Source organism: Brienomyrus brachyistius, chromosome 7 (assembly GCF_023856365.1).
Source record: "Brienomyrus brachyistius isolate T26 chromosome 7, BBRACH_0.4, whole genome shotgun sequence".
NCBI lineage: Eukaryota > Metazoa > Chordata > Actinopteri > Osteoglossiformes > Mormyridae > Brienomyrus > Brienomyrus brachyistius.
Genome location: NC_064539.1, coordinates 23,653,549 through 23,678,996, shown reverse-complemented (window position 1 = coordinate 23,678,996; position 25,448 = coordinate 23,653,549). Strand labels below are relative to the sequence as shown.

Here is a 25,448-nt window from a genome sequence, read left to right as displayed (position 1 = left end):
CACTCGGCGGGCTTGTCCCGACATAACAACCATAGGGCTTTGGACACTTCCTGGTTGGTTCTCTACGCTAATCCACTGGACTGAGGGTGATAGGTGGAAGATAGGCTCAGTGAAATATTGAGTTTGGAACAAAAGGCACAGAAGACTTGTAAGGTGAATTGGGGACCCCAATCATATTACTATGTCCTCGGGAATGCCATAATATTGAAAGACCCAGGTAAGTAATAATTTGGCCAAATCCATAGCCGTTGGGAGCTTAAGGAGAGCAAACAGACCTTCGAGAGCGGAAGGTCAGCAATAAAATCCATCGCTAGATGTGACCATGGACGTGTCGGGAGCAGGAACCCCGCGGGTGGTAGATACAATGTTTTAAGTTGGGCACAGTCTGGACAGGAAGCGACGTATTGTTCTACAGCTTTCCTCCATCCCAGCCACCAGTATCGTCGCGCCACCAGTTGGAGGGTAGCGGAGGTTCCCAGGTGACCGGTGCTACGTGAAGTGTGGACCCACTGGAGAACTGCCGAACGATGCGAGAGTGGTACATACAGTTGTTCCGGCGAGCATGGAGGGGCTGTTGGCAAGACCATAAGGCATGACCCGGTATTTATATTGACCGGTGTGTGTTACAAACGACGTCTTCCATTCATCCCCTCTCCGGATACGAATCAAGTTGTAAGCGCTGCGGAGATCAAGCTTCGTAAATACCGTTGCCTCTCGTACCTGCTCTAGAGTGGAGGGTACCAGGGGCAGCGGTTCCCTCCGTTTGACCGTGATGGCATTAAGGGACCGGTAGTAGATACAAGGGCGTAACCCCCCGTCATTCTTCTTTACGAAGAAGAACCCAGCAGTGGTGGGTGATGTCGACAGTCGTATTATACCTTGCGTCAGGGCTTCACGGACATATTCCTCCATTGCCGCTTCCTCAGCGACAGATAAGGGATAGAGCCTCCCTTTCGCGAGTGGGGCTCCTTCGAAGAGGCCGATCACAGTCATGATGTGGTGGCAGTTGGAAGGCAGGGACTTGCTGAAGTGATCCTGGAAATCCGTCCTCAGGAATGGAGGTCAGGTTCTCTGGGGTTGGGCTTTCTACTAGAGAAGCACAACAGGGCACAGCAAATCAACGAGAATAGCATTGGGGAGACCAGGATACGAGTTCCCCAGAGGACCAGCAGATTCTGGGATTGTGGTCTTGCAGCCACGGGAGACCCAGGATGACAGGATCTTTAGTTTTGGGAAGGATTAAAAAGGTCAGACTCTCGGTATGAAGTACACCCACCCGCAGAGTGATGGGACACGTATGATGGGTAATCCTTCCTTGGAGAAGGGGTTCCCCGTTAAATCCCAACCCTGAGAGAGGATTGGCGAGGGGTTGTAATGGGATCTGCAATCTGTGTGCTAAGTCCAGCTCCATGAAGTTGCCTGGAATCGATGAGAGCCTTCACCGAATGTGGTTCCCCTGCGAAAGTAACTTCGACGGGTACTGTTAATTGCGCCTGTGATATCCCCAAACTTACGGAATGACCTACCATAGATGATGGTTCAGAGCAAAACGGACGAACTGGACATGAACAGAGGGTTCAGCACAAGCCCTGAGCGGTGCGACATCTCCGCTCAGTCGGGGTGAGTGGGGATCTCCCGAGCTGCATCAGTTTGGGAGCTTCGGCCGGGACAGGTTCTGGGAGTGCCAGTGGTCGGGAGTGATGACATCGTCTTTCGCGGAGACACTCTCGTGGGTGTGACAGTAAGAATAAATTTTTTTTCCATTGTACTTTGCTCTTTACCGAGAGAAGTATAGCTACACCTAAAACCTCACCGAAACAATAGGAGTATCTTTATTTGGAATAAATTGCTTAAAAAAGTACATTTTCGGAGCTTCGTTTTAGAAACATACTGTTTCCTAGACTTGAAATATTGAAAATGAAACTGGTAAGAGCTTCGTATTTCATTTTTGTAGAATATATGCGATCTGTAGTCTGCACAGCACAGTTTTTCTTAGTACACTTCCAGTTCAAAGTCTATTCGATTTTGGCACTTCATGTTTAACGTGCAAGTTATAATATAGCCTATGAATTTTCCATTGTGCAGAGAATCATATTTGGCGATATTTTCACCTGTTTTGTGAAATCGACTTCAAGATCGAAGACGTTTACATTTATTTGTGTCTGTGTCCTGGTGGTCTTATTAAAGGTAATTAAACTTACATAGCTAAATTTACTTTTGTCAAATTGTGTGAGATTTTAACTATATTATATAATTTGATATTCAATTTGTAAAAAGAGTATCATTATTCTTTTAAATGTATCATTTATTTTGTTTCATCTCAGTTTCTTCATTGACATTATAAACCATCTTGAATGTTAGGGATTAAATCAGAATTTTAGACAAGGAAGAGCAGGTTTGGCGGGAGGAGGTTGTCCTGGGTCCAGCTAGCATATATATTTATTTATGATCATAATCTTAAAGATACCGTATGTTTAATTGTTCTGTTGCCACTTAAAAACAATACAAAATAACTTAAAACAGTGACAAAAACGATATTTGTATTTGATATGGGCATTATACTGTAATAAGTGTAGCGAACTAAAACTCCTATGTCCGCTACAACTTAAGCGGGTCCACTGGTAACCACTGCCACCACCTTTCTTTATAATTTATCTGGGGAGGTCCAGACACCAAAGCCAAGAGTATAAATAGAATATTACTTTATTTCATGTAATAGCCGGGGATCACAATCCTTCCCAGAGGGCAACACCAGACAGTAGGGGGCAATACATCACACGTGTTGACTCCACAACATCAGATCACACCACAAAATCCATAATTATAAATACACAAATCTAGTGAGGGAAAAAGCACTGCACTCCGTATATCACCCAAATCACCCCCATCAGTCTCCTTCCCCACCCTCAACCACTGTACTACCAACCCCGGCTAAAATCAACACACAACCACACACATTCATACGAAAAGACAGAAACCTTTAAAAGGACGGTTACTTCTAAGGGGAGAGGCAACACAGCCCCCCGTCCTTCCCCCGAAGAAGGAAGAGGCTCTACTCCCAAAGCGCACTTCGCTCCGCGGCTCCTTATCACCCACACATCGCTAACTTCCCTACACATTCATCCCCCCACCTCACTCTTACCTACTTATCTTCGCCCGCGGCCGATCTAACATCAGCGACGGACACACCACATTTCCCCCAACATTAACCGCGGACAGCCAAGGGATTCCCCTCCCTCCCGAACCACACCGGTCCTTTCTCCACCAAACCAAACCAAACATAGAACAACCCCTCAATCTATTCCACCCCCCTTTAAAAAGACATTCCTCCCCCCCAGCTGTAACCCATTAACAATCACAACAGATACTCCCCACAACATTCACCACAATACCTATCGATAAGTTAAAAACATGTCAAACTTAAAATGCATCAAATGGCTTATCGCTACAAGATATATTCTCAACTTTTTCGTATGCGATGTTTTCATGAAAGTTCATTAATATATCAACCTGAAGCAATGCTAAGCCGCCAGTAGAGGAAGTAGTGACTCATTTTTGAACAGCAAAATGCTCGGAGATTTCTCATTCCCTGTCCTGCCCCGATCGTCCGCTCCTTCCGTGTGCCACGGACCCCCATTAACCCCTTGTGGATTCCCCGTGTTTACCAGCTGTTTCTGATCATTGTCATTAGTCTGATGTATTTAGTCCGCGTTCAAGTTTGTTTCCTCAGTCCGGTCATTGATGTTGCTACAGTCTGTATGTCTTTCGTGCTTCGTCTATCCATTAACCCCTTTTTATTTACCCTGGTCCTGTTCCCCGAGCCTCGTCCTTCCTCGCTTCCAATCTGTTCGCCGACCGGCGATCATAACAATCTCTATGTTCCATCTTCTACAATACAAAAACGTCAGCTTTGGTTAATAAGAAATGTAAGCAGGGCCGGATTTAGCCAGCCCCAGTAGGGGGTGCATGTAAAATATTGGGGGGGGGCGAGTGTGAGCTTCTCTAATCATCTATGCAAAGAAAACTATACTAACTATGCTGTCGTCATATCAGTCCCCCTATCCATATCTCTATCTTCTCATTTGATTTGCCTTACAGGTTTTATGTTTGATGCTCTACCCTCTGCATTTACCCAGGCTTGGGACTGGCACAAAAAGGGTGCAATCATTGCACCCTTTTGAGGCTGCATTTGTGTTTTCTTTCTTTTTTTTTTTTTTTTTTTACATTTATTTTTTGGATTTTTTTTTTTTTTTTTTTTTACTTTTTAAATGTGTCTGTCTGTCTGCTTTTGTCTGATTGTCTGTCTGTCTATCTATCTCTCCTTTCATTTTTTTGTCTTTTATTTAATTTATATATTTTTTTATTTCTTTATTTTCTTGTGTATTTTTTGTCGTTTTTATTTCTTAGTTCTGTACACAGCATGGCTTAACAATCATTAAAGCATCAGTCGTCTGCTTTTCTGTGCAAAAAGACTAACAAATGCATCCATATCTAGGCCTGTGGTTATGGCCTTCTCGTGAGCCAGAATAACTAAATTTCTTTTTCTTTCATGTAGCATAGTGCGGCGGAAGGGAGTAAGAACACGAGACAAAGTGGAGAAAGAGCTCTCGCATGATGCAGATGATATTCCAATCACAAGGGCGGTCACATACATGCGATGGAGCTGAGGAAAGGCATTCTTATAACCGTGTAGATATTTGCAAACGGTAGAGAGGTCTACAAACTCTACATTGCCATAATCATCAGTCTTTTTAAATTCTTTTTCCAACATTATTTTTGCTACAAGAATCTCATTGGAAAGTTTGTCACTGTCACTTCCCGCCATTTTTTGCAGAGGACTTAACATGGCAACATCCAGAAAAGAGGGAGATTGAGGTTGAAGGCAATTAACTGCTTTCATGAGATCAAGATTACTTTTGGAGAATCTTGTCTCCATCTCTACAATGGCTATGTCCAAAATGTTGAGAAGAGCTCTCTTCAGAGCCTGGCAAGGAGTCATGGAGTCGTCTGCATGACCTACAGTGGACATAGTGACACTATCTGTGAGCAGTGAGCTCATTGTTCTCTTTCTTTTAGCACCTGGTGCAGGCATGCTGGTTAATGCCTCGCTCTCCTCATCTCTCATCTGCTTCAAAGCCCGTAGAGATACAACAACAACAACAACAAATTTATTTTTATATAGCGCATTATCACAACATTACATTGTCTCAAAGCGCTTTACAGTATCCTCACCCAAAGCCCCCAGTGAGTAAGCCATAGGCGACAGTGGCAAGGAAAAACTCCCTAGAAGGAAGAAACCTTGAGAGGGACCAGACTCAAAGGGGAAGCCCATCCTCCAGGGGCCGGCAGGGATAGTCAAATAGAGAGAGCCGAAGCCGAGTCTTCTTCCAATTGCCAGGCAACCAGAGGTAAGGCAGCGGGTCATACACGGAAGAACAGAACGGCGAGCTGGATGCAGGGACGTCACTGGTGGTGGTCGGGTGTGCTGGATATCTTGATAGATTGAGGTCTCCAGGCATCACCCCCAGGAGGAGTAGGGGAAATAAAATGTACAATTAGGCATAGTAGAGGAGGCTATTGGCAGTGCTAAAAGCTAGGTGAGTACAATATGAAGTGCAATCTGCAAGCTCCGGCAGATATGGCTATGGCAGCATCAGTAGGAGGGAGAGGCAAGTGGGAATGCCGGCATGGGGAGTCCCTGAAATGTCAGCACTCCAGTTCCACAAGAGATTGCAAAGCTAGAGTGACAGCACTGACAATCCAGTTCATCCAAAGCCAATGGCACCGATCCCCACCCAGCTCTACACCTCACACTACAGGTCTGACTGGGAGTGAAGAGTTAGCTAGGGCTAGAACTAGTGTCCCTATACGCTAAACTAAACAGGTGTGTTTTTAGTCTGGACTTGAATATTGAGAGTGAACCTGAAACCCGCACATCCGGTGGAAGACCATTCCACAGCAGAGGAGCTTTGTAGGAGAAAGCTCTGCAGCCTGCCGTAGCTCTTTCTACCCTAGGCACTAACAGATATCCCATGGCTTGAGAGCGAAGCAAGCGTGGAGGGTTGTATGTGGTCAGCAGTTCACTAAGGTATTCTGGTGCAAGGCCATTTAGTGCTTTATAAGTTAATAGCAGTATTTTATAGTCAATTCGAGACTTAACTGGCAGCCAATGAAGAGAGGATAAGACCGGTGTAATATGATCAAATTTTTTAGTGTTTGTTAGAACTCTGGCTGCAGCATTCTGTACCATCTGAAGTTTATGCAAGGATCCAGACGGGCAACCCGATAGGAGGGCATTACAGTAATCCAGTCTGGAACTTACGAAGGCATGTATTAGTTTTTCTGCATCATTAAGTGAGAGCATCTTACGAAGCTTGGCTATGTTCCGTAGATGATAAAATGCAGTTCTAGTAATACTTCTTATGTGAGCATCAAAGCATAGATCTGAATCGACAAGAACGCCAAGATTTCTAACTACCATGTTAGGTTGTGTAGGAAGGTTACCAACGTTGAGGTGGTGGAACTTATTTCTAGCAGCCTTGGGACCAATTACCAGAACTTCTGTTTTTTCTGTGTTTAACATAAGGAAATTTTTTGCCATCCAGCACTGGATATCTAATAGACAGTCTTCTAACCGAGATAGCAGTGATATATCATCAGGGTTAACAGATATGTACAACTGTGTATCATCTGCATAACAATGAAACCCAATACCATGATTTCTAATAATGTTACCAAGAGGTAGCATGTATAGGGTAAACAGTAGCGGGCCCAGGACTGATCCCTGTGGGACACCATATTCAACTTTAGTGGCCTTGGATGATTCATTGTTCACATGGGCATACTGATAGCGATCAGACAAATATGAGCGGAACCAAGAGAGCGCTGTCCCTGTAATGCCAACTACACCTTCTAACCGGTCCAAGAGGATATTATGGTCCACAGTATCGAACGCTGCAGTTAAATCTAGCAATACCAACAGAGATACACAGCCACGGTCAGAAGCCACAAGTAGATCATTCATTACTTTGACTAGAGCAGTTTCTGTGCTATGGTTTGGTCTAAAGCCAGACTGATATAATTCATTGGCATTAGTTTTTTGTAGGAAAGAGGACAACTGACGAACTACAACCTTTTCCATGATCTTTGAAATGAAAGGAAGATTTGAGATAGGTCTATAGTTTCCTAAAACACTGGGTTCAAGATTTGGTTTCTTTAGGACGGGTCTGATAACAGCCATTTTAAAAGGTTTTGGAACATATCCAAGCCTAAGAGAAGAGTTTAACACATTTAACACGGTAGTGCCAATCTGTGGTGCAATTTCCTTGAAGAATTTTGTAGGAATTGGGTCTACAAGGCTAGTAGAGGATTTACAGGAGAAAATTAAGCTCAAAAGTTCTGAGTGTGTAATAGGAATGAATGATTCAAAGGTCTCATTATTGGTAGGCATAAGACTAGCAGGAGGCAGGCAGCCGTAAGTAGGTAAAGGTGTGCACTGTATAGTCTGTCTAATTGTAGTTATCTTACCATTAAAAAATGTAAGAAAGCCATCACTCTTAAGAGCTTGTGGGATTTGCAAGTTTAATGAGGAATTCTGTGTTATCCTAGCCACGGATTCAAATAGGAATTTAGGATTGGTTTTGTTCATGTCTATTAATCTGGAGAGATACACAGACCGAGCAGTTACTAGTGCTTGTCTGTATTTAGAGAGGCTCTCTTTCCAGGCAGATTTGAAAACTTCCAGTTTAGTTGAGCGCCATTTTCGCTCTAGCTTGCGTGATGCCTGTTTGAGTTCACGTGTATTATCAGAGTACCAGGGGGCAGGTTTGTTATTGCTATGCTTTATACTCCTAAGTGGAGCCACAAGATCTAGAGTGCTGCGAAGGGATTTTTCCATGTTTGAAGTTGCCTGTTCAAGTTCATTTACACACGATGCTTCAGATGTAAGGCTAAAGGACTGTGGAAGTTGTTTCATAAATGTTGTTGTAGTTAGTGCCTTAATAGAACGTCTGATTCTATACTTTGGAGTGGTGGTCAACAGGAGGCTATACTGGATTTCAAATGTTAACAAGTAATGATCTGAGAGCAGAGGACTCTGTGGCATAATAGACACATGTTCTACCAGGATGCCATGACTAATGATCAAATCAAGGGTATGGTTACAGACATGAGTAGGCCCGACTACATTCTGACATACACCTACAGAGTCAAGAATAGCTGCAAACGCTGTTTTTAAAGGATCATTATCCTTCTCCATATGAATGTTAAAATCACCCACAATAACGGCTTTGTCAGTACTGACCACCAGGTTTGTTAAAAAATCAGCAAATTCCTTAAGAAAATCACTGTACGGCCCAGGCGGTCTATACACAATAACCATGGTGATTTGGGGTGATGAACTAGAAAGAGATGAGCCAGCAAGGCTAAGAACAAGAGTTTCAAATGTGCTGAAACTCACACCACATTTCTCAGACACTCCTAAGTTGGACTGAAAAATTGCAGCAACACCACCACCTTTGCGATTTGGTCGCGGGTTATGCTTATAACTGTATTCCGCTGGAGTAGATTCATTTAGTGCCATGAATTCATCTGGTTTAAGCCAGGTCTCAGTAAGGCACAGGGCACCAAGACTAAAATCAGTAATTATTTCATTTATTAATAGTGCTTTAGGGGCCAGTGATCTTATATTCAGAAGTCCAAGTTTAAGTTTAAATATTGCATCACAACTGTTTTCTAGTAACGGATTCATTGTGATTTTAATTAAGTTATTATGGCACACTCCACGGTGGAATAGTCCTCCATGATTAGAGACGCGGGGAGCAGACACAGTCTCAATGAAATGAACCCTAGGCGACGACTCTAAGCGACTAGCAGGCGGTCGGTTATGCCGGTTTGCCTGCCGCCTGGACTTGGCTCTAGTTAGTCAGCGATTTGCCTGTAGACTACGAGCTATGCTTTTAGACAGGAGGTCGGCACCAGCCCGCGAGGGGTGAATACCGTCCCTCTTCAAAAGCCCAGGCCTACCCCAGAACATCCTCCAGTTGTCTATATAACCTACACCATTTATCGGGCACCATTCCGACAGCCAGCGATGTAGCGACGATAATCTGCTGTACATTTCATCGCCACGTCTAGCAGGGATGGGGCCAGAGCACGTTACTGACACACACATCTTCTTCGCAATGTTGCACACCTCTTTAAAATTTGCCTTTGTGATCTCCGATTGCCTCAATCGGACATCATTAGTGCCGACGTGGATAACTATCTGAGAGTATTTACGTTTACTTTTAGCCAGCACTTTTAAATTTGCCGAGATGTCGGTCGCTCTGGCACCCGGGAGACAATTTACAATGGTCGCTGGAGTCGCTACTCTCACGTTTCTTAGAATAGAATCACCAATTATTAGAGCACTTTCAACAGGCGTCTCAGTGGGAGTTTCACTGAGTGGGGAGAACCTGTTGGAAACGCGGATAGGCGAATGGTGCCGGTGTAAGTTTGGTTTGGATTTGCGACTATGCCGCCGGGTCGTCACCCACTCGCCTTGCTGCGAAGGCTCTGCTGCCGGAGCAGGGGGAGACTTACTGGCTATCGCGGACATATCCGGAGCCGCTAATACTGAGTCAATAAAACTCTCATTCTCCTGAATGTTATGTAACGTCCGGATACGTCCCTCTAGCAGTCCGAACTACAGATGCACTGATTACTTCTGAAGCACAGCACAGGTCAACAGAATGAGTCTGCAGCATAACATTTGCAGACGTCAACGAACCCAGAACTTTTAGGAGAAATTTTCCTATTTCAAAGAAATTATGCCTCCTTAACATTATCAATAACCCTGATGCTTCTGTACAGATATCAATAGCAGCGGCTCTGTCCTCTGTAACTTCTGACAGGATACTCATAATAGCATCCTGATTCTCCACAAGGCACTTGGTCACATCATGATGGCTTGTCCACCTGATCTCCAACAGTCGTTTAAGGGAGGGAACATTATAGTTCTGTGACACATAATGACGGTGAAAAAATGAGTGCAGTGATCCTGATAGATCAAAAAAGGTTTTTGCACATGGCTCTGCTTGCATTGCATGGACCACTGCCAAGTGCAGCTGGTGGTTATAGCAGTGGATATAAGGAATATCCTTTCCTACCTTCTTTTGCAATAAGGCCTGAACCCCACCCCTGACTCCACTCATGACAGCAGCTCCATCATAGCACTGACTGATAATTTCAGCTGCTCTATAGCCTGAGTCAGAAAGATGCTCAAGAATTTGGGTGGTAATAAATTCAGCATTTAACTGACTGAGGTCAAGCAGACCAATCAGGTGTTCCTCTGGAATGCCTTTAGAGACAAATCTAACCATGACGGACAGATTCTCCACATTGCATCTGTCCCTAGTTCCATCACTTTTAATGCAAAACCCAGCGTAATCTGCGTTGTCATAATTATCTTTGATCTTTTTCAATACCATTTTGGCCAGAGTATCAATAATTTCGTTTTGTATGTTGTGAGAGGTGTATTTTGCATTTAGTGGGATATGTTTGTTTATTTCATTAAATTTGGGGTCCTTTGCTAGTGTGTAGTCAACCATTTTTAAGAACAGTCCTGCAGAGAAATCATCTTCATTTGAGCTCTCCACACTGCCACGAAGTGGAAGTTCATTTACTGCTAGGAACTGAACTACTTCTCCAATTGTTTTTATATAATATCTATTTTTTTCCATTTGTGTTGGCCCTAATAAATTACCAATAGTTTCCCCTGTGGCCTCTCTTTGGGACATTTCAGACCATGCTTTTGCATTTTTTATGTGGCATTGACTTGATGCATGCTTTGTGAGTCCCTTGTTCTTTTCCAATGCCGTTTTCCAATTATTAAATCCTTGTTTTGTAAAAACCAAATCCCAGTCATTGTTCCCGCCAAATTTACGACATGGGAAACAAAAGCACGCATCAAGCTTTGCTGAATATTCGAGCCATGGTCTCCCGCGATACCAGCCTGGGCAGAATGAGCGTGCATTTTTACCAAAATTACGCTTGGGGAAAACAAGAGCTATGGGTTGTGACGGTGCTATGGTGTTCAAGCCTATGTCTACATCATCCGCAGCGGCCACTGGACTGCGAACGGTGGGGGCAGCGGGGGCTGTGGTGCTTGTGCAGCTAGAAAAACTTGTACTGGTACTGGACCGGGCACAATGGTTTGTGGCGAGTCCACAAGCAGTACTACCCGATGAGCCGGGACCGGGTAATGATTCTGTCTCCACTGCTGCTAAATCCGTAGCACTGCTGCTGGCAGCTCCGCTGCTACTGCTAGGTTTAGCTTTAGCAACCAGAAATCTGTGCATTGTCGACTCGTTACTTGATTCACTTCAACAAATTGTAAATGAGTGAGGAGAAAGAGAGAGAAGATAGAGAAGAAGAACAGAGTTATAGTAATTAAATAATTCCGGTGAGAGACCGCGAAAGAAAAGATTTAGAACGATGTCTTTTTTTTTGAGTTTTGAGCTCTGTCGTGCCGTGACTGTGAGCAAGTGAGACGAGCAAGTGAGACGAGCAAGCAAATGAAGTGAGTAGCCACTCCCTCCCTACATCTACCAATCAGTAGCTAGTTTGAAAGCGAGCAGAGAGCGCTCTGACCCTTTTACTTAAAGTTTTTATGAAATTCGGAATTTTGCATGCCTTCACGTTTGGGGGGGCAGTCACAGCATTTAGGGGGGCATTGCCCCACCTTGCCCATGCCTATGTCCGGGCCCGAATGTAAGTGTACATTAAAGAAGTAAAAGAAAAGGTTAAAAAAGTAAAAAGTGAAAGTAAAGAAGTATTTGCATCCACGTTGATAAATTTGCATTTTTAAAGCAAAATTGCTTTAAAGTAAGTGACTCTCTGGGCAGGATAGTTTTAGTGTTTCCTTACAGTGACATACCTGCTGTTTACTAGGCACTTCATATTTACCAAAATAAATAGGACCTCGAAACTTAATTTGGAAATGTGGCTTCCTATTCAAATCAATGTGCATAAGTGCTCAACATTTTGTACCAGACATAAATTTCATAAATTAAGCAGAAAGGAAAAGTTATTTTATTAGATGTTTTACCTACTCTATGAGCACATTTTACCTCCATCAATAAAAAATAGGGGAGCTTATCATTAATGAGATTGTTCTACGTAAAAAAAAAGCATTAGGCCACTTAAAAAAAAAAATTGGTTCTCGTCCTTTTTTTTGGAGGGGGTGGGTCGGGCGGGAGGGATTTTTTTTTTTTTTTTACAAATTTTGATTGACTGTTTGGACTTTCAAATATGTAAGAAAATACATATTTGAAAATACATACCGAAGAGAGCAGACCTACTTAGTACGCCTCCTCAGTTCTTCGTTTGTTGCGTTTCAAATATATTAAATGTAAGAAAATACAAGAATGTAAATTCCTTGATCCATGTGTATCTCATAAATGCCTTCCCAACTATGGATTTGGATACTTTATGCTGATGTTTCATTCGTGAATATAAAAATGATACTATTTGAAACCAATATTCTGTTTGTCATTCCCATTCTAAATGAACAACCAAGATTTTAAAATATATATCTAGAAAGAAAGTGTATTAAAGCATGTTAAAACATGAGGAATTTACAAAATACAGGAACCTGAATGGTTGAACAAGGAAATGCAACTCTACAAACAAGTACTTAAGAACATGTACCACATCACTTCCCCAGATTTAAATCTTTGCACCAGCCCATCTCAGGTAGAGACAAATTTAGGTTCATGAAACCATTCCAAGACTAGGATTACACAATGTGGATCAATCGTCGATGTGGAATGCGCGGGAAATTCAAATTTCGTCATTCTTGGGCATTTTCCATGCGATTTTTACGGCGGGGACGAGAACCAATTTTTTTTTTTAAGTGGCCTTATTGCTAGACAAAAAATATTTTTGAAAATAACCGTTATGCTGTCAGAGAGAAACAATATTAGTGCCTTTTATTTAAGGTTGCCTCAGAATGTCAAAGAAAAAGCTACTGACCTTGAGAAATATTTAAAATTAGGACTATTACAACCCAAACAATTAGTTACACATTATTCAGTTTTATATGTTCATCAAAAAGTGTAAAACTTATGACAGCCTGTTTTATAAATTTCAGCAGCTTTTTGATCAATTTCTAGTATCGCATTGCCTGTCGTTACATTTTAATTCAAAACAAAATGCTGAGATTATAGTCTAGACTTCAACTTAAGTCCAATTTAAGAAGATATTTTTAAGTAATTTTTTGCCCTAAGTTTAGAAATAACAGAGTAAGATGACACTTAACTCTGATTGTACCATCTCTGTGAAGTATGGCTACTGTACCTCAAACTATTTTTCTCTGAATTTGAGGTGCCTTTTGTGCAGTGTGCCAGGTTGTTTTTCAACATGCGTATTTGATCGTACCCGCTTTACATCATCTTCCATTGCCGTAGACCAGTTCCAATAGTAAGAAGTACAAGGGAGGGTAAAAATCCCCGTTCTTGTCTCACCCCAAATATCAAGGATACATTAAGAAACACCCATCCGTTGCATCTTCACCAAACAAGACAATCTCATGATTCATTGAACCCCAGTTTGTTTTTGGGAAGATAGTTAGCAAGTCTGCTCATGCCAAGAACAGAAGTACAATGTTTGCATTCTTGCGTTCCTGAGGCCAAGGGACTCTTCTAGTCTGCAAACTGAATGCTCAACAGACTCACCTCCGGAGTGGATACCACAAGAGACAGTGAAGAGCTGGTGCCTCAGCCCAGTCACTAATTAAATCCAGATTTCATTGTAGCCTCTCCGATACTAGATCAGTATTTGCTACACCACCCACCTAGGTGTCATCTGCAAATGTAACCAGTTTACTGTACAGTATGTATTGGTGTCAATATCATTAACGTAGATTAGGAACAATAGTGGTCCTAAAATTGAACCCTGCGGTACCCCACTATGAACGCAGGCCCACTGTGACATTGTGCCTCTAATAACTACTCGCTGCTTCCTGTCAGTTAATATTGGAAGAAACTTTTATTGTCATCCTTAGCCTCCAATGCTATTTTTCTTTCGACATTCCTCTTAGAGAGTCTAATGTTTTTTAACTCAACCTGTAGACTTAGATACTCCTGCTTAGTTATTAAATGATTAGATAATTTCCATTTGTGGAAGAGAACCCTTTTCCTCCTGACTTTATTCTTAATTTCCTTAGCAATATAGCACCTTGGTTGTAGTTTCCTAGATTTAATTTTGCTGGTAACAGGTATGAAGTCCTCTTGCACTTGCAACAATCTGCTATAAAAAAAATCCCTTGCCTCTTCAACCGTTTTGCTATTTAACTCCATCCAGTTTACAGTTTCTAGTTTCAGTCTTATACCATTAAAGTTAGCCATTCTAACATTGTATACTTTTGTTTTGGACTTGGCTCTTCGGACACTAAAATTAACCTTGAATTTAACCATGCTATGATCACTACTATCCAATGGTTCTCCTCTCATTTTCCAATCCTATCCTGGTTATTAGAGAAAACAAGATCAATATCCCTGGTAGGGGTATTAACAAAAAAAAAAACAATCCCATACTAATTCCACCATCTCAAGTTCATTTACAGAAGAGCCAGAGACTGTGTCCCACTAAATCCCAGGTAAATTAAAATCACCCATAACCACCACATTATTTTTGCTACTCATAATCCTGATATCATCATATAACATTCTGCTTTCCTCTGCAGCTACATTAGGTGCTCTATAGCAAACCCAGAATCCCCTACTACCACAACCTTCCTCCTCCTGGGGGTAGGCGGCTCTTTGGTGCCCAAGGGCCCACCTGCCTCCCCAGTCTCTTCTGGCTCTAAAGCTGGAAGTGGTTAGACACCATCACTTCAGGCGATGCCACCTCTGTGAACTGTGTACGCCCAGTTCTACGTCTATGACCCACGTTCACCCAACTCTCTCGACCTACCTATTCATCATTCTCCCCCCTCCTCCCTTGTGACGTACAAACGTCTCCCTAAAAGGTGTATTAGTTCTCTCCTTCAACTCATTGTTGTGTTGGATGACAGCCAGCTGCTCCTCAAGGTCCCGAACCTTGACAATGAGTGAGTCCACTAACTTACAGCACTCGCAGATGAAGTCCGACTGAACGCAAACATCGAGGAGGGCAAACATCCTGCAAACACAACACTGAGCTATCTCCATAATTAACTAGCTCACTATGACCCTGTCCTTCACTCCCAGGCAAGTATAATTATATAGCGTATTTAACTTGATTTTATTTACATATAGTTAATATAATAAAATGTCAAGTACAATAAAACACTAAAGATTTGCGTTAAAACGGAACTTTAAAAAGTATCCGATAGGGTCAGAGATAACAACCTTAGAAATTAAACTTTTAAAATAACCAAATTTACAATTACCTACCCAAGACAAACTTCCTGCTGAACTATATTTAACTAAATTAAAGCGAAGTTGCTCTAGAGAGGCCGAAAAACCACATAAAACTCTCTCAAAGCAGGCTACTGCTGGAGCGGGGAAAAAGTGGAAAATGTCCTCCCGGCTCCGACTGGTGACTGAGCAAACTCAGGAGCAACTGATCTTTTCCGAGTTAATGTTACCGAAGTTACATAATATTACCTCGCGGGTGTTTGTAGCGAAGGTACATGGACAGAAACCCCGCTCGCGCGACACCCGCAACTATCGATAACACTCGCGCTGTCTATTAACAAGGACAGACAAGTACTCACGCTAACCGAGAAAAAAAATAAAAGTAAAAAATGAAACAACAACTAAACACGTAACCGTACTGGCACACAAACACTCAAATATACTTCCAAATAATTCCAGTCAATCGCTTCAACAGGCGCACAACACAATTGCACACAGCGTCAACACCACTCCCGCACAGTGCAGCAATCCCAGCAGCCTCAAAGAGCTATGATCTGCTTTCTGTTTCTTCCATGTGTTCTGTTGTGCCCTGTCAGCTACGGTGTCCCATCTACCTCCAGGACTGTTGATCAGTGTCTTTGGTCCCATCTGTCGGTCCTTCTTTGGGGGGGGGGGGGGTACTGCCATGCCCTGCCCTGCCCATCAGACCCTCCTAATGAGCTCCATGTATTAATTATTCATCTTACCCCTTTCCTCTCTTTCTTGCCCTTGTGTTAATCACTCAAGCTGCCTCTCATTTACTCCCTTGTTTCCCTTGTATAAAAGCCCTTCCCAGTTATATGTTCCCCAGTCCCGTCATTGACGTTACCTCTCTGATTTGCCCATGTCTTCCCTGTTTGACATGGTTGATCCCCTGCGAACCAGTTGCTTTCTATTCTATTACTATTGTATTACTACTTCTTTTACTAATATTGCTTAATACGCCTGTCCTCGAGTCTTCTGTCCTGCATCGTGTGACAGGTACCTTGAAGTATAATGTTTAATTGATGTTCTATACAAGATCATTTAAATAAACCAAATTATCATTAACACTAATATGGGAGAACAAATATTACATGGAAATGACATTTTTCTTCATATTATTCATTGCTGCTCATCAATTTCAATTGCTTTTGTTGCAGAATTATATGAATTTAAGGGGAAAAAAACACTGGTTCCCACTAAACCTCATCAAAATTCCACATGGGGAGATGACTGTAGATGACGTGATGCTCTCCCTCCAGTGGGATCTCCCTCCATCGGCTGTCTGGAAGTCTATTCAGAACACCTCCAGTCCTGCTCAGAGCACGGCCAGTCTGGAGCATCCCCAAGCCCAGTACTGTATGGGAGACACCTTAGATGTGCGTGTGGACATGCGGGACCACAGTGGGAGGCCCAAGACTCATGGAGGAGACTTCATATTGGCCAGAATTCACTCCCCCAATCTACAGGCCTCCGCCGCAGGAGCCGTCACTGACCTCCGCAATGGCTCCTACCGTGTCCGCTTCACCCTGCTCTGGCCTGGGGAGGTGCAAGTGTCTGTGCTCCTCATGCACTCCTCTGAGGCGGTGCAGGCGCTGTGGAGGTCCAGGCAGCTCAACTACAAGAAGATCACACATAAAGGAGCCTTTGTCAACGGGAGCAAAACTGAGACCTCTGAGTGCGGCTTCCAGCTGAACGCAAGCAAATCCCTGTGCGAGTACAAAGACGAGAGGGACGGAGAATCCTACTCCTGTTATACACCCCCAACCCTGCCCTGTCACTCGATCGACACCATGTCTTCATTCAACACTCCAGGATCTGCACTCACCAAGGAGGAAGCTTCGCTATTTAACCGGTAAAACAGATTCTGCCTTGACATCTGCAGAGATATTGATCTTGTGGTTTCCAGAGCAATGGGCTCCAAGGCTGACCATATTTCAGCTATTATTTATGGCTATTATACATTTTTTTAAAGGAAAAATATTGGGGTGAAGATAAAGAACCACTTTGACAATGTGGATGTCAACAATTGTTCTGGTAAAACCTACTTCTGTTTACTTTTCTGACCCTGCTGTTTACCACATAAACCTCTTTTAAATTCAGTTGGTTTGGTGTTTACTAAATATATAAAGAAATTTGTAAAAGATTATTAATAATCAGTCATGCTTAACAAACACGAACACATTTTTACATGTGTTAATGTTAAAGATACTTGGCTGAAATAAAATCTAAAATAGAAATTTGTTTTTAAAATCTATATTTGCAGCTTGGAGATAACACTGGATACACTATAGATCCATCACCTCTCTCTTTCTCTAGTTTCCCCCAGCAAAGTAGGTAAGTATTGTATCCAGAGAATCAGTCCCAGCATCCCGAGTGGTTACTACTGGAGAAACCAGTGGTCTTCCTTGTACTGTAAAACTGGCAGCTTCTTCACTCTGGAGTCCATCAACCGCTGCCTGAAAGGAAAGACACTCTACCTTATGGGAGACTCTACTATGCGTCAGTGGATACAGAATATGAACAGCTTTCAAACAGGTCAGTCCTCACAACCATTAAACTTGTAAATGCAGAATACTTTTTCCCCTTTGTTGATTTTTATTAATAAACATTTAATCTTCTTTCTTCCCTGCTCATGTACACATTGTAAGTCTGCTAGGATAGAAATCTGATTAACACATGATTAAACTTTACTCCTAATTAAGGAAAACAAGCAAATGTTTAACATGCACATTGGTGAATAACAGTAATTGATGTTTTTCCTCATAGTTGCTCTTAGAAATGTTTGTTAACCTTCAATTTGCAGATAAAAGCAGAGACTATCGTGGCTTTTCCCTCTTGAAGATTGTTAACATTAAGAGCAACTACACCGTCTACTGGAAAAATCACGGTCATCCCAGGATTACATTTAGTAAAATTAAACTCATCGAGGCTCCCTACATTTCCCGAAATTTGGACGCTATCGGAGCAGAGGGAGAGGACACAGTGGTGGTGATCGGAGTGGGGCAGCACTTCCGCGCCTACCCCCTGGAGCTCTTTGTCCGCAGGTTGCTGAGCCTGCGGAGGGCCATCCAGAGGTTGCAGGCCCACAGTCCCGGGACCCGCATCTTCATCAAGCTGGAGAACACCAGGGAGCTCTCCTCAGAACCAGAACGCTTCAGCGACTGGCACGGACACCTGCAGAACCTGGCTCAGAGGAAGGTGTTTGGGGACCTGCAGGTGGGGTTTGTGGATGCCTGGGAGATGACAGTGGCTGCCAACACCTTTGTCATCCACCCCAAACCAACCATCATTGCCAGTGAGGTGGCGGAGTTTCTGTCCCGTCTCTGTCATACTCCACAGGATACCAGTGCCAGACCAAGGTCATAGAACAACTTCTTCTTAGGGGCCATACTTTTAGTACGTACGCACATTTTACCGATTTCTTGGAACCCCCCCCCCCCCGCGAACGCACACATACGCTGGGTAGTTGACCCCTCCCCCCTGCGTAGGTACGCACGCACGCATGGGCGATCGACAGTCGACTTATGCACTGCTTTTTGGAGCTACAAACGTTCCTGTTAACTTTAGGGATAACAAAAGAATGATGTCATGAGATTTACTGTAATAAAATCACTTTCAAATAAAACGAAATGCAACAAATAAGACTTCTTAAATTCTTATACATGTCAGCACTTGGAGGAATAAGCTATAATAAGGACTAGCGTATTCCTCAAAAGTCGGCATAAGCACGGCAGACGCACTTGTCAAGAATTCTGAAAGAAAAATCTTGGTTCGCTGGACAGTTAACGTGCCATAATGGCGCTTGAAAATTTGAAATTATATGAAAACTCCGGAACATTCGCTAAAAAAACTGTTTACTCCGGGCGGAGGTCAATATTGAACTAAACGTCAAATACGTAAGATGTCGTATTTCACGATTTGATCACGGCTTTAGAGCCCAAGTCGGAAGTCCGAATTGTAAATTAGGCTATGTACTGAAATTAAGAGATTACTACCTATATACATATTCATGTACTGAATCCAAAGAAGGTTTTTGGTCGGTCGACATTTCAGTGCACTGTGACCTTCAAAAATGGCTTTATGCAATAACGATCGCGAGAATGTTTAAATTCCCGCCTTTGCAAGGTTGTAACAGATGCGCTGTACATAAATTATGATAATGTATAGGTCGTACGCAGTTTAATAGTGTCAGGAATCGACTAGAAGCGCCTAAGAGGTATAGGTTGGCATTAACAGGAACTAATCGATGGAATTGTTAAAATTTGACTTAATTGTTATCAGTTCTAAATGCACATTAAATCATTTTCTGTTAATAGCATTTGTTGGAATGTTAGTATTATATTAACTTGTGCAACTTGGATTTATTCGAATATGTATGTCAGGTGTTGGAGTTGGACTCCACCGAGTCCGTTGATGAGGAAAAGATGCACTCGTGAGGCGAAGGATGGTTGTAAGTCAACTCTCTTTATTCCAAGCACAGATTGCAATCCGGGAGCCACACTCAGATGCACAAACAGTACATACCGAAGGAAGCTCTCCTCTCTATTGTCTGTGTCTGGCTTTTATAACCCGTTCAGTGACATACAACTATTGTTTTGAAAATGCTGGCGTTAGTCCCCACACCCTTTCCCTTTTATCTTATCCTGTTATGTTGCAAAGTGGCAGCGTCAATGATCCCCTCCATTGTTAGGCCCCGCGAGTCAAGCGTAAGCATAATGTCACCATGACCCTGCCAGTGCACCTTCTGCTTTTCTAATTTTACTTACACTATGAGGAGGGCCGAAGCCCCCATTTTCTTCCTACCTGTGTTCCAGTTTGTTCCCAATTTCTTAATGTGATAAAGTTTAGCACGAAGCCTAGCCCCCCCCTCACAGGCGAATAGTTGTTACACACATTAATAATAATGGTTAGTGTTGCATGCTTAGAATTCTGCTTGCGTGTTGATTCGATGTTGATGGACTATCCGCCGGCCGGCCGGCTGATGATGAACTAAAGACGTTTTGAGTTGTATGGAATGCAATCCAGCAGGTTAGGTATCGTGAACGAAATACTTAATTTTGAAATTTCTCAAGTTCATTCACCCCCCCCCCCAGCATACGCACACGTACGCAAAATTCGGTCAAATTTTTAGACCCCCCTCCCCCCTTCTGTGCGTACGTACTACAAGTATGGCCCTTACTGTTGTGATCGCCGTTGCACGGGTGATAGCTCAGGTAGGCCAGCGGGCAAAGAGTAGGCAGGCAGACAGACAGACAGAATACGGGGAGAACTAGGGGTTTATTCGAAGGATCAATGACAGGGAACATCGAACGGCAACTGACAACAGCTAACATCAATGACAGACAAAGGACTCAGGTAAGACACGGACTGAAATACACAGGACTGATCAAAGTAACTAGACACAGCTGGGTACAATCGGGAAAGAACACGTGGGTAATCAGGGGGGCGTGGCACACATGAGGATCGTACGAGCTGGGCGTGACACTTACACTATAACATAAATTTTGTTCCTGGATAGTATTTGTTATTTCATAATTGCTTATGTTCTAAATGTGAAGAAAATGGTCATTATTTCCTTCACTTTTGTGATTGGTTAATGAAATTTAGAAATTAACATATTTTCTGTGTAAAAATTAGCAGGGCAAGTATGCATGTTTTCATTTCTGTAAGATCTGAATAAAACAACATTTGAATCAAGATTCAAGATTCTTTATTTGTCACATACATAGTTATACAAGTACAACACGTAGTGAAATGTACCCTGAACGACCCTTAGACTATGCAAATCAAAAATAGAGTTAAGAATGTCATTAAAAAAAAACTAAGAATAAAATATATACATAATACAGAGAAATATAGAATTTGTTCTAATATAGAAATATTCCATCCATCCATCCATTTTCCAAACCGCTTATCCTACTGGGTCGCGGGGATAGAAATATTCTTAAGGTTTAAACTGTACCTGTGATATATATATATATGATGTAAGAACTATGTATCTAAAGTGCAATGTGCCTTGTTGCGGGTGACAAGTATAAGTATAAGCAAAGATGGATATGCAATTTACAAATTGTTAAAATAGCCGGTTGGTGACAAGTGAGTTTCTGGATGAGAGCTACAGAAAATCCGCGCAACTTTCAGGTTTCTTCCCAGATGTTTTCAGATGGGGTGTCAAGTATGCCGGCGATTGGGCAAGTTTAATTTCTCCATAAGAAATAATATAAATGAATTTAATTCATTTCATACCCCTAAATGCTTGCCTAGTTAAACTTATCTATATCAATATAAGACTAATACACACGTGAAAAATCACACATAAAAAAGCAATGAACAAATAAATGACAATCCCGTACTCCAAAGCAAGGGCAGATACAATGTCAAGTCTCGCTGTAATTTCCTTTTTAAGTTCTACAGTTAGTTTCACAGCTTTCATCTATGTTTTGCTGCTAGGACTGCTCACTTTCTTAGGGGCTATGATTACTGTATCACTAAATGTACTGTAGATAAAGTACAAACAAAAATTCACACCGAACACACCTTTCGCGTGTCAAATTCAGTCGAGAAGTACCACGAGACTGAGAGCGATTCATAAGCATCCCAGTAGGTCCGTTTGCCTTCGTCTCAGCCCATCAGAGATGCGTCTCGCTCCATACAAATTTTACCAGGTGTTTTGCCTCGTCCTGTTCTGAAGTTTTGCTCAAGGTGCGGCTAGATTTTTCTTCACCAACCCGTTCGAGGTACGAACTGGTACAGTCGAACACATCTCGACCCATACAACTTTTAGCAGAAATGGTCGAGTTCCAAGATTTCCATACTCACTAACAAAAAAAGTTAAGTACCCAGAAGACATGGTCCCATTTGGAAAGTTGGTACACGTGCAGACCAGCAATGGGTATGCAAATGATTCGATTTGCATGGGGTGGGGGGCAGGTCTAGTCACCAGACCAAGAGAATGCCTCATAGTTCAATGAGTAACTCTGCCGTTTCCTTGACTCAATATACCGGTATACATATAATAATATACAAGAAGTAGTCAATGACTTGTGAAAGGTGCAGGGCTGTAGCTTAATGTCCATTGCATGCTACTGGGAAAGAACAGCTCCAACCCTGGTGCCTGAGGCATCCACCTCTACAACAAACTTTCTAGAAGGATCGGGAATCTGTAGAATGCGAACATAGGTGTGTAAGTCTGAAAATACCTGCTGAGCTGCTTCAGACGACTGAAAACAAGTTTTGGTGAAAAAGTGAGTACTGTGAGCAGGGCAACAATCAACCTATAGTCGCAAAAAAAATGGCAGTAAAAATTTGTGAAACCCAGAAAACATCGTTGATCCTTCTGGTTGTGCAACTGTGGTTATTCAGTGACTGCGTTACCCTTTTTGGGTCCATCTGCACTGAACCCTCTGCAAGAATGAACCTAAAGGAAGGAAATATGTGTGACCCATCACCACAAAATGAGTCTTATGGGTGTATTTCTACCAGTGCGACTTAAGACTCATTTCGTGGTGATGGGTGACATATCTCAAAGGCAATTAAATCTTGGAATACCCCCAGGTGCATTTGTCAAGCCAAAAGGCATGGTGGCCAGAAAGCGTTTTAAAAGGTGTCTTCCATTCATTCCCCTCTCAGATCTATCCAAGTGGTATTCACTACATAAGTCCAACTTACTAAACCATTGCCCCCTGAAACAGATCAAAGACAGGTAATTAGGGGGTATCTGTTCTTGACAGTGATCTAGTTTAAACCATGATAGTCAATACAAGTCTGGAGGGACCCGTCCTTCTTCTCTACGAAGAAGGAACCAGTACCTGCTGGAGACGAGGAAGGCTGAATAATACCAGATTCCAATGCACTGCTAATGTACTCGTCCATTGCCTTCTTCTCAGGAATGGGCAAGGGATACAGGTGGCCTCTAGGAGGAGAAGTGCCAGGCAGTAGATTGATTGCACAGTTGGGTGGGTGATGTAGAGGTAGGGAGGAGGCCCGGGACTTACTGAATACCTGCTTCAGGTTCAGATACATTACAGGAACCATAGACAGGTCTGGTTATTCTTCCTCTTTATGGACCACTGAAGGGAGAGCTGTACAGAGACACTGAGAGTGGCACAATGGACTCCAACCCATAATGGCACCCATCATCCAATCAAGGTGTGGATTATACTTAACTAGCTAAAGGTGGCCCAACACAAGACGTGCTTGAGGTGCGTCAATAATATACTCATTGACAAAAAAAAGTTAAGTACCCAGAAGTCATGGTCCCATTTGGACGTAATTTGGTACATGTGCAGAACAGCGATGGGTATGCAAATGATTCGATTTGCATGGGGTGGGGGGGACAGGTCTAGTCACCAGACAAAGAGAATGCCTCATAGACGCATTAGACAGCATTACCAGCACTTCACGGAGTTTGATAGGAGTCACATCGTGGGTTTGCATGAGGCTGGGTGATCGTATCGTGCAATTGCCTGGCATGTGAGGCATGCAGGTGTCACAGTCACCCAATGTTGGAGCCAATGGGGACGTGAGGACACCCACACATGTTGTGAAGGTTCCGGTCGCCCAAGACAGACCACACCAAAGTCTGTCGTATTGCGCGGTAAACATTACAGAACCCCATGACATTTGTGGCTGCCATCCGGACACTGGTATTGGACTCCCTACAACACTCTGTGTCAACGCGCCATATCTCTCAACGACTGGAATCAGTCAAACTATAGGTTTACTGTCCCCTGCATAGGCTGCCGTTAACATCAGCGATGAGGTGGCTGCGTTTGGAAAGGTGCCATAACCAGGAGGCATGGACTGATGACGAGTGGCGCCCTGCCATGTTCAATGATGATCCTCGGTTCTGCATTACCACAGATGACCATTGTGTGCATGTATGGCAGCACCGATGGGAGAGGACCAATACTGCCAATGGACACGTCAGCGTTACCACTGGCATCATGGTGTGGGGGTATGACTTCAGGTCATCTCTGGTAGTGATTCGGGGGACTCTCATGGCGCAGTGCTACATAAGTGACATCCTGCGTCCGCATGTCTTACCCCTCCTGAGACAGCAACCTGGTGCAGTCTTTCAACAAGACAACGCCCGTCCACACGTCGTCCACATTCAAGATTTTTATAATATTCCTTCTCCTTTTTGATGATTTTGAGTGCATTTATCAATAAATCGTTACAAGAAAAACTTTATTAACGCTAAAGGTAAATGGCTTTGGATTTTAAAGCTGACTATGGCATTTTTTAAATTTGAAATGCGGAAAGATGAAGAATACATCTATAAAAGTTATTCGTTTCTATAATTGGCTTACTAAGCTATTATATATTTCAGTCCACACAATACTGTACATTTCGACTAGCAGTACGGTGCAGAGACCTTTTGAGAAACACGCGCTCAAAGCTTTTGACACGTAAATTTAAGGGGCACTCAGTAACTACAACAGCTCCCAAAGTTCTTCGTTTGGTGCAGAAAGCCCGACTGATGTTGAAGTTTATTCCGTCTTTCTTCTTCTAAACACCGTGAAAAACTATAAAATAAACATATTATTAAATTCCTGCAATGCACTCAATCTTACAAATATCGTAAAAGATCCACAATATTACCGCTAAACAGCATCTCATACATCACCACAATTCCAAACAAACTTTTCAACACAAGACAACAAGTAAATACAATAAATAGAAATTACCGTGTGCGTCTTCTCACCAAATGTTTAGGAGTTTTTACAGGTTCTGCAGTGACAAGCTTCCCCACAAGTCGACTCCATGCATCTCCCAGAATACATTCAATTCTGCCCAATTCCGTCACGTTCAAAGGTTAACAGGAATCAATTAAATAGTCAGCAGAGGGCACTAACATACATTTAACATAGCATACATTCTGTATTAGTCAAACCAACAAAGGTGATTATGAAATCACCAGTAACTCTAAAGGAGGTACTTTAAATTCTTTAAAAGAAGCCAGTGCACGGACAACCCCCCCCCCCCCCCCCCCCCCCACACACACACACACACACACACACACACACGGCTGCGGACTAGTAA

General features: G+C 42.8%; 1 protein-coding gene across 4 annotated transcripts in view; it reads left to right on the top strand.

Annotated features, from left to right (window-relative positions):
* The first annotated feature begins 16,120 nt into the window (after window positions 1-16,120).
* LOC125745901 (NXPE family member 1-like) overlaps window positions 16,121-25,448 on the top strand; it is a 37,746-nt gene continuing 28,418 nt past the window's right edge. Inside the window, exon 1 of one of the 4 annotated variants that reach the window (XM_049019175.1) lies at window positions 16,121-17,073. In XM_049019175.1, coding sequence (XP_048875132.1) covers window positions 16,496-17,073 — 578 coding nt within the window. In that variant the 5' untranslated portion in view covers window positions 16,121-16,495. Of the gene's footprint in view, window positions 17,074-25,409; window positions 25,439-25,448 lie in introns of those variants that run through there. The other 3 variants (XM_049019174.1, XM_049019178.1, XM_049019176.1) reach the window with 3 other exon arrangements.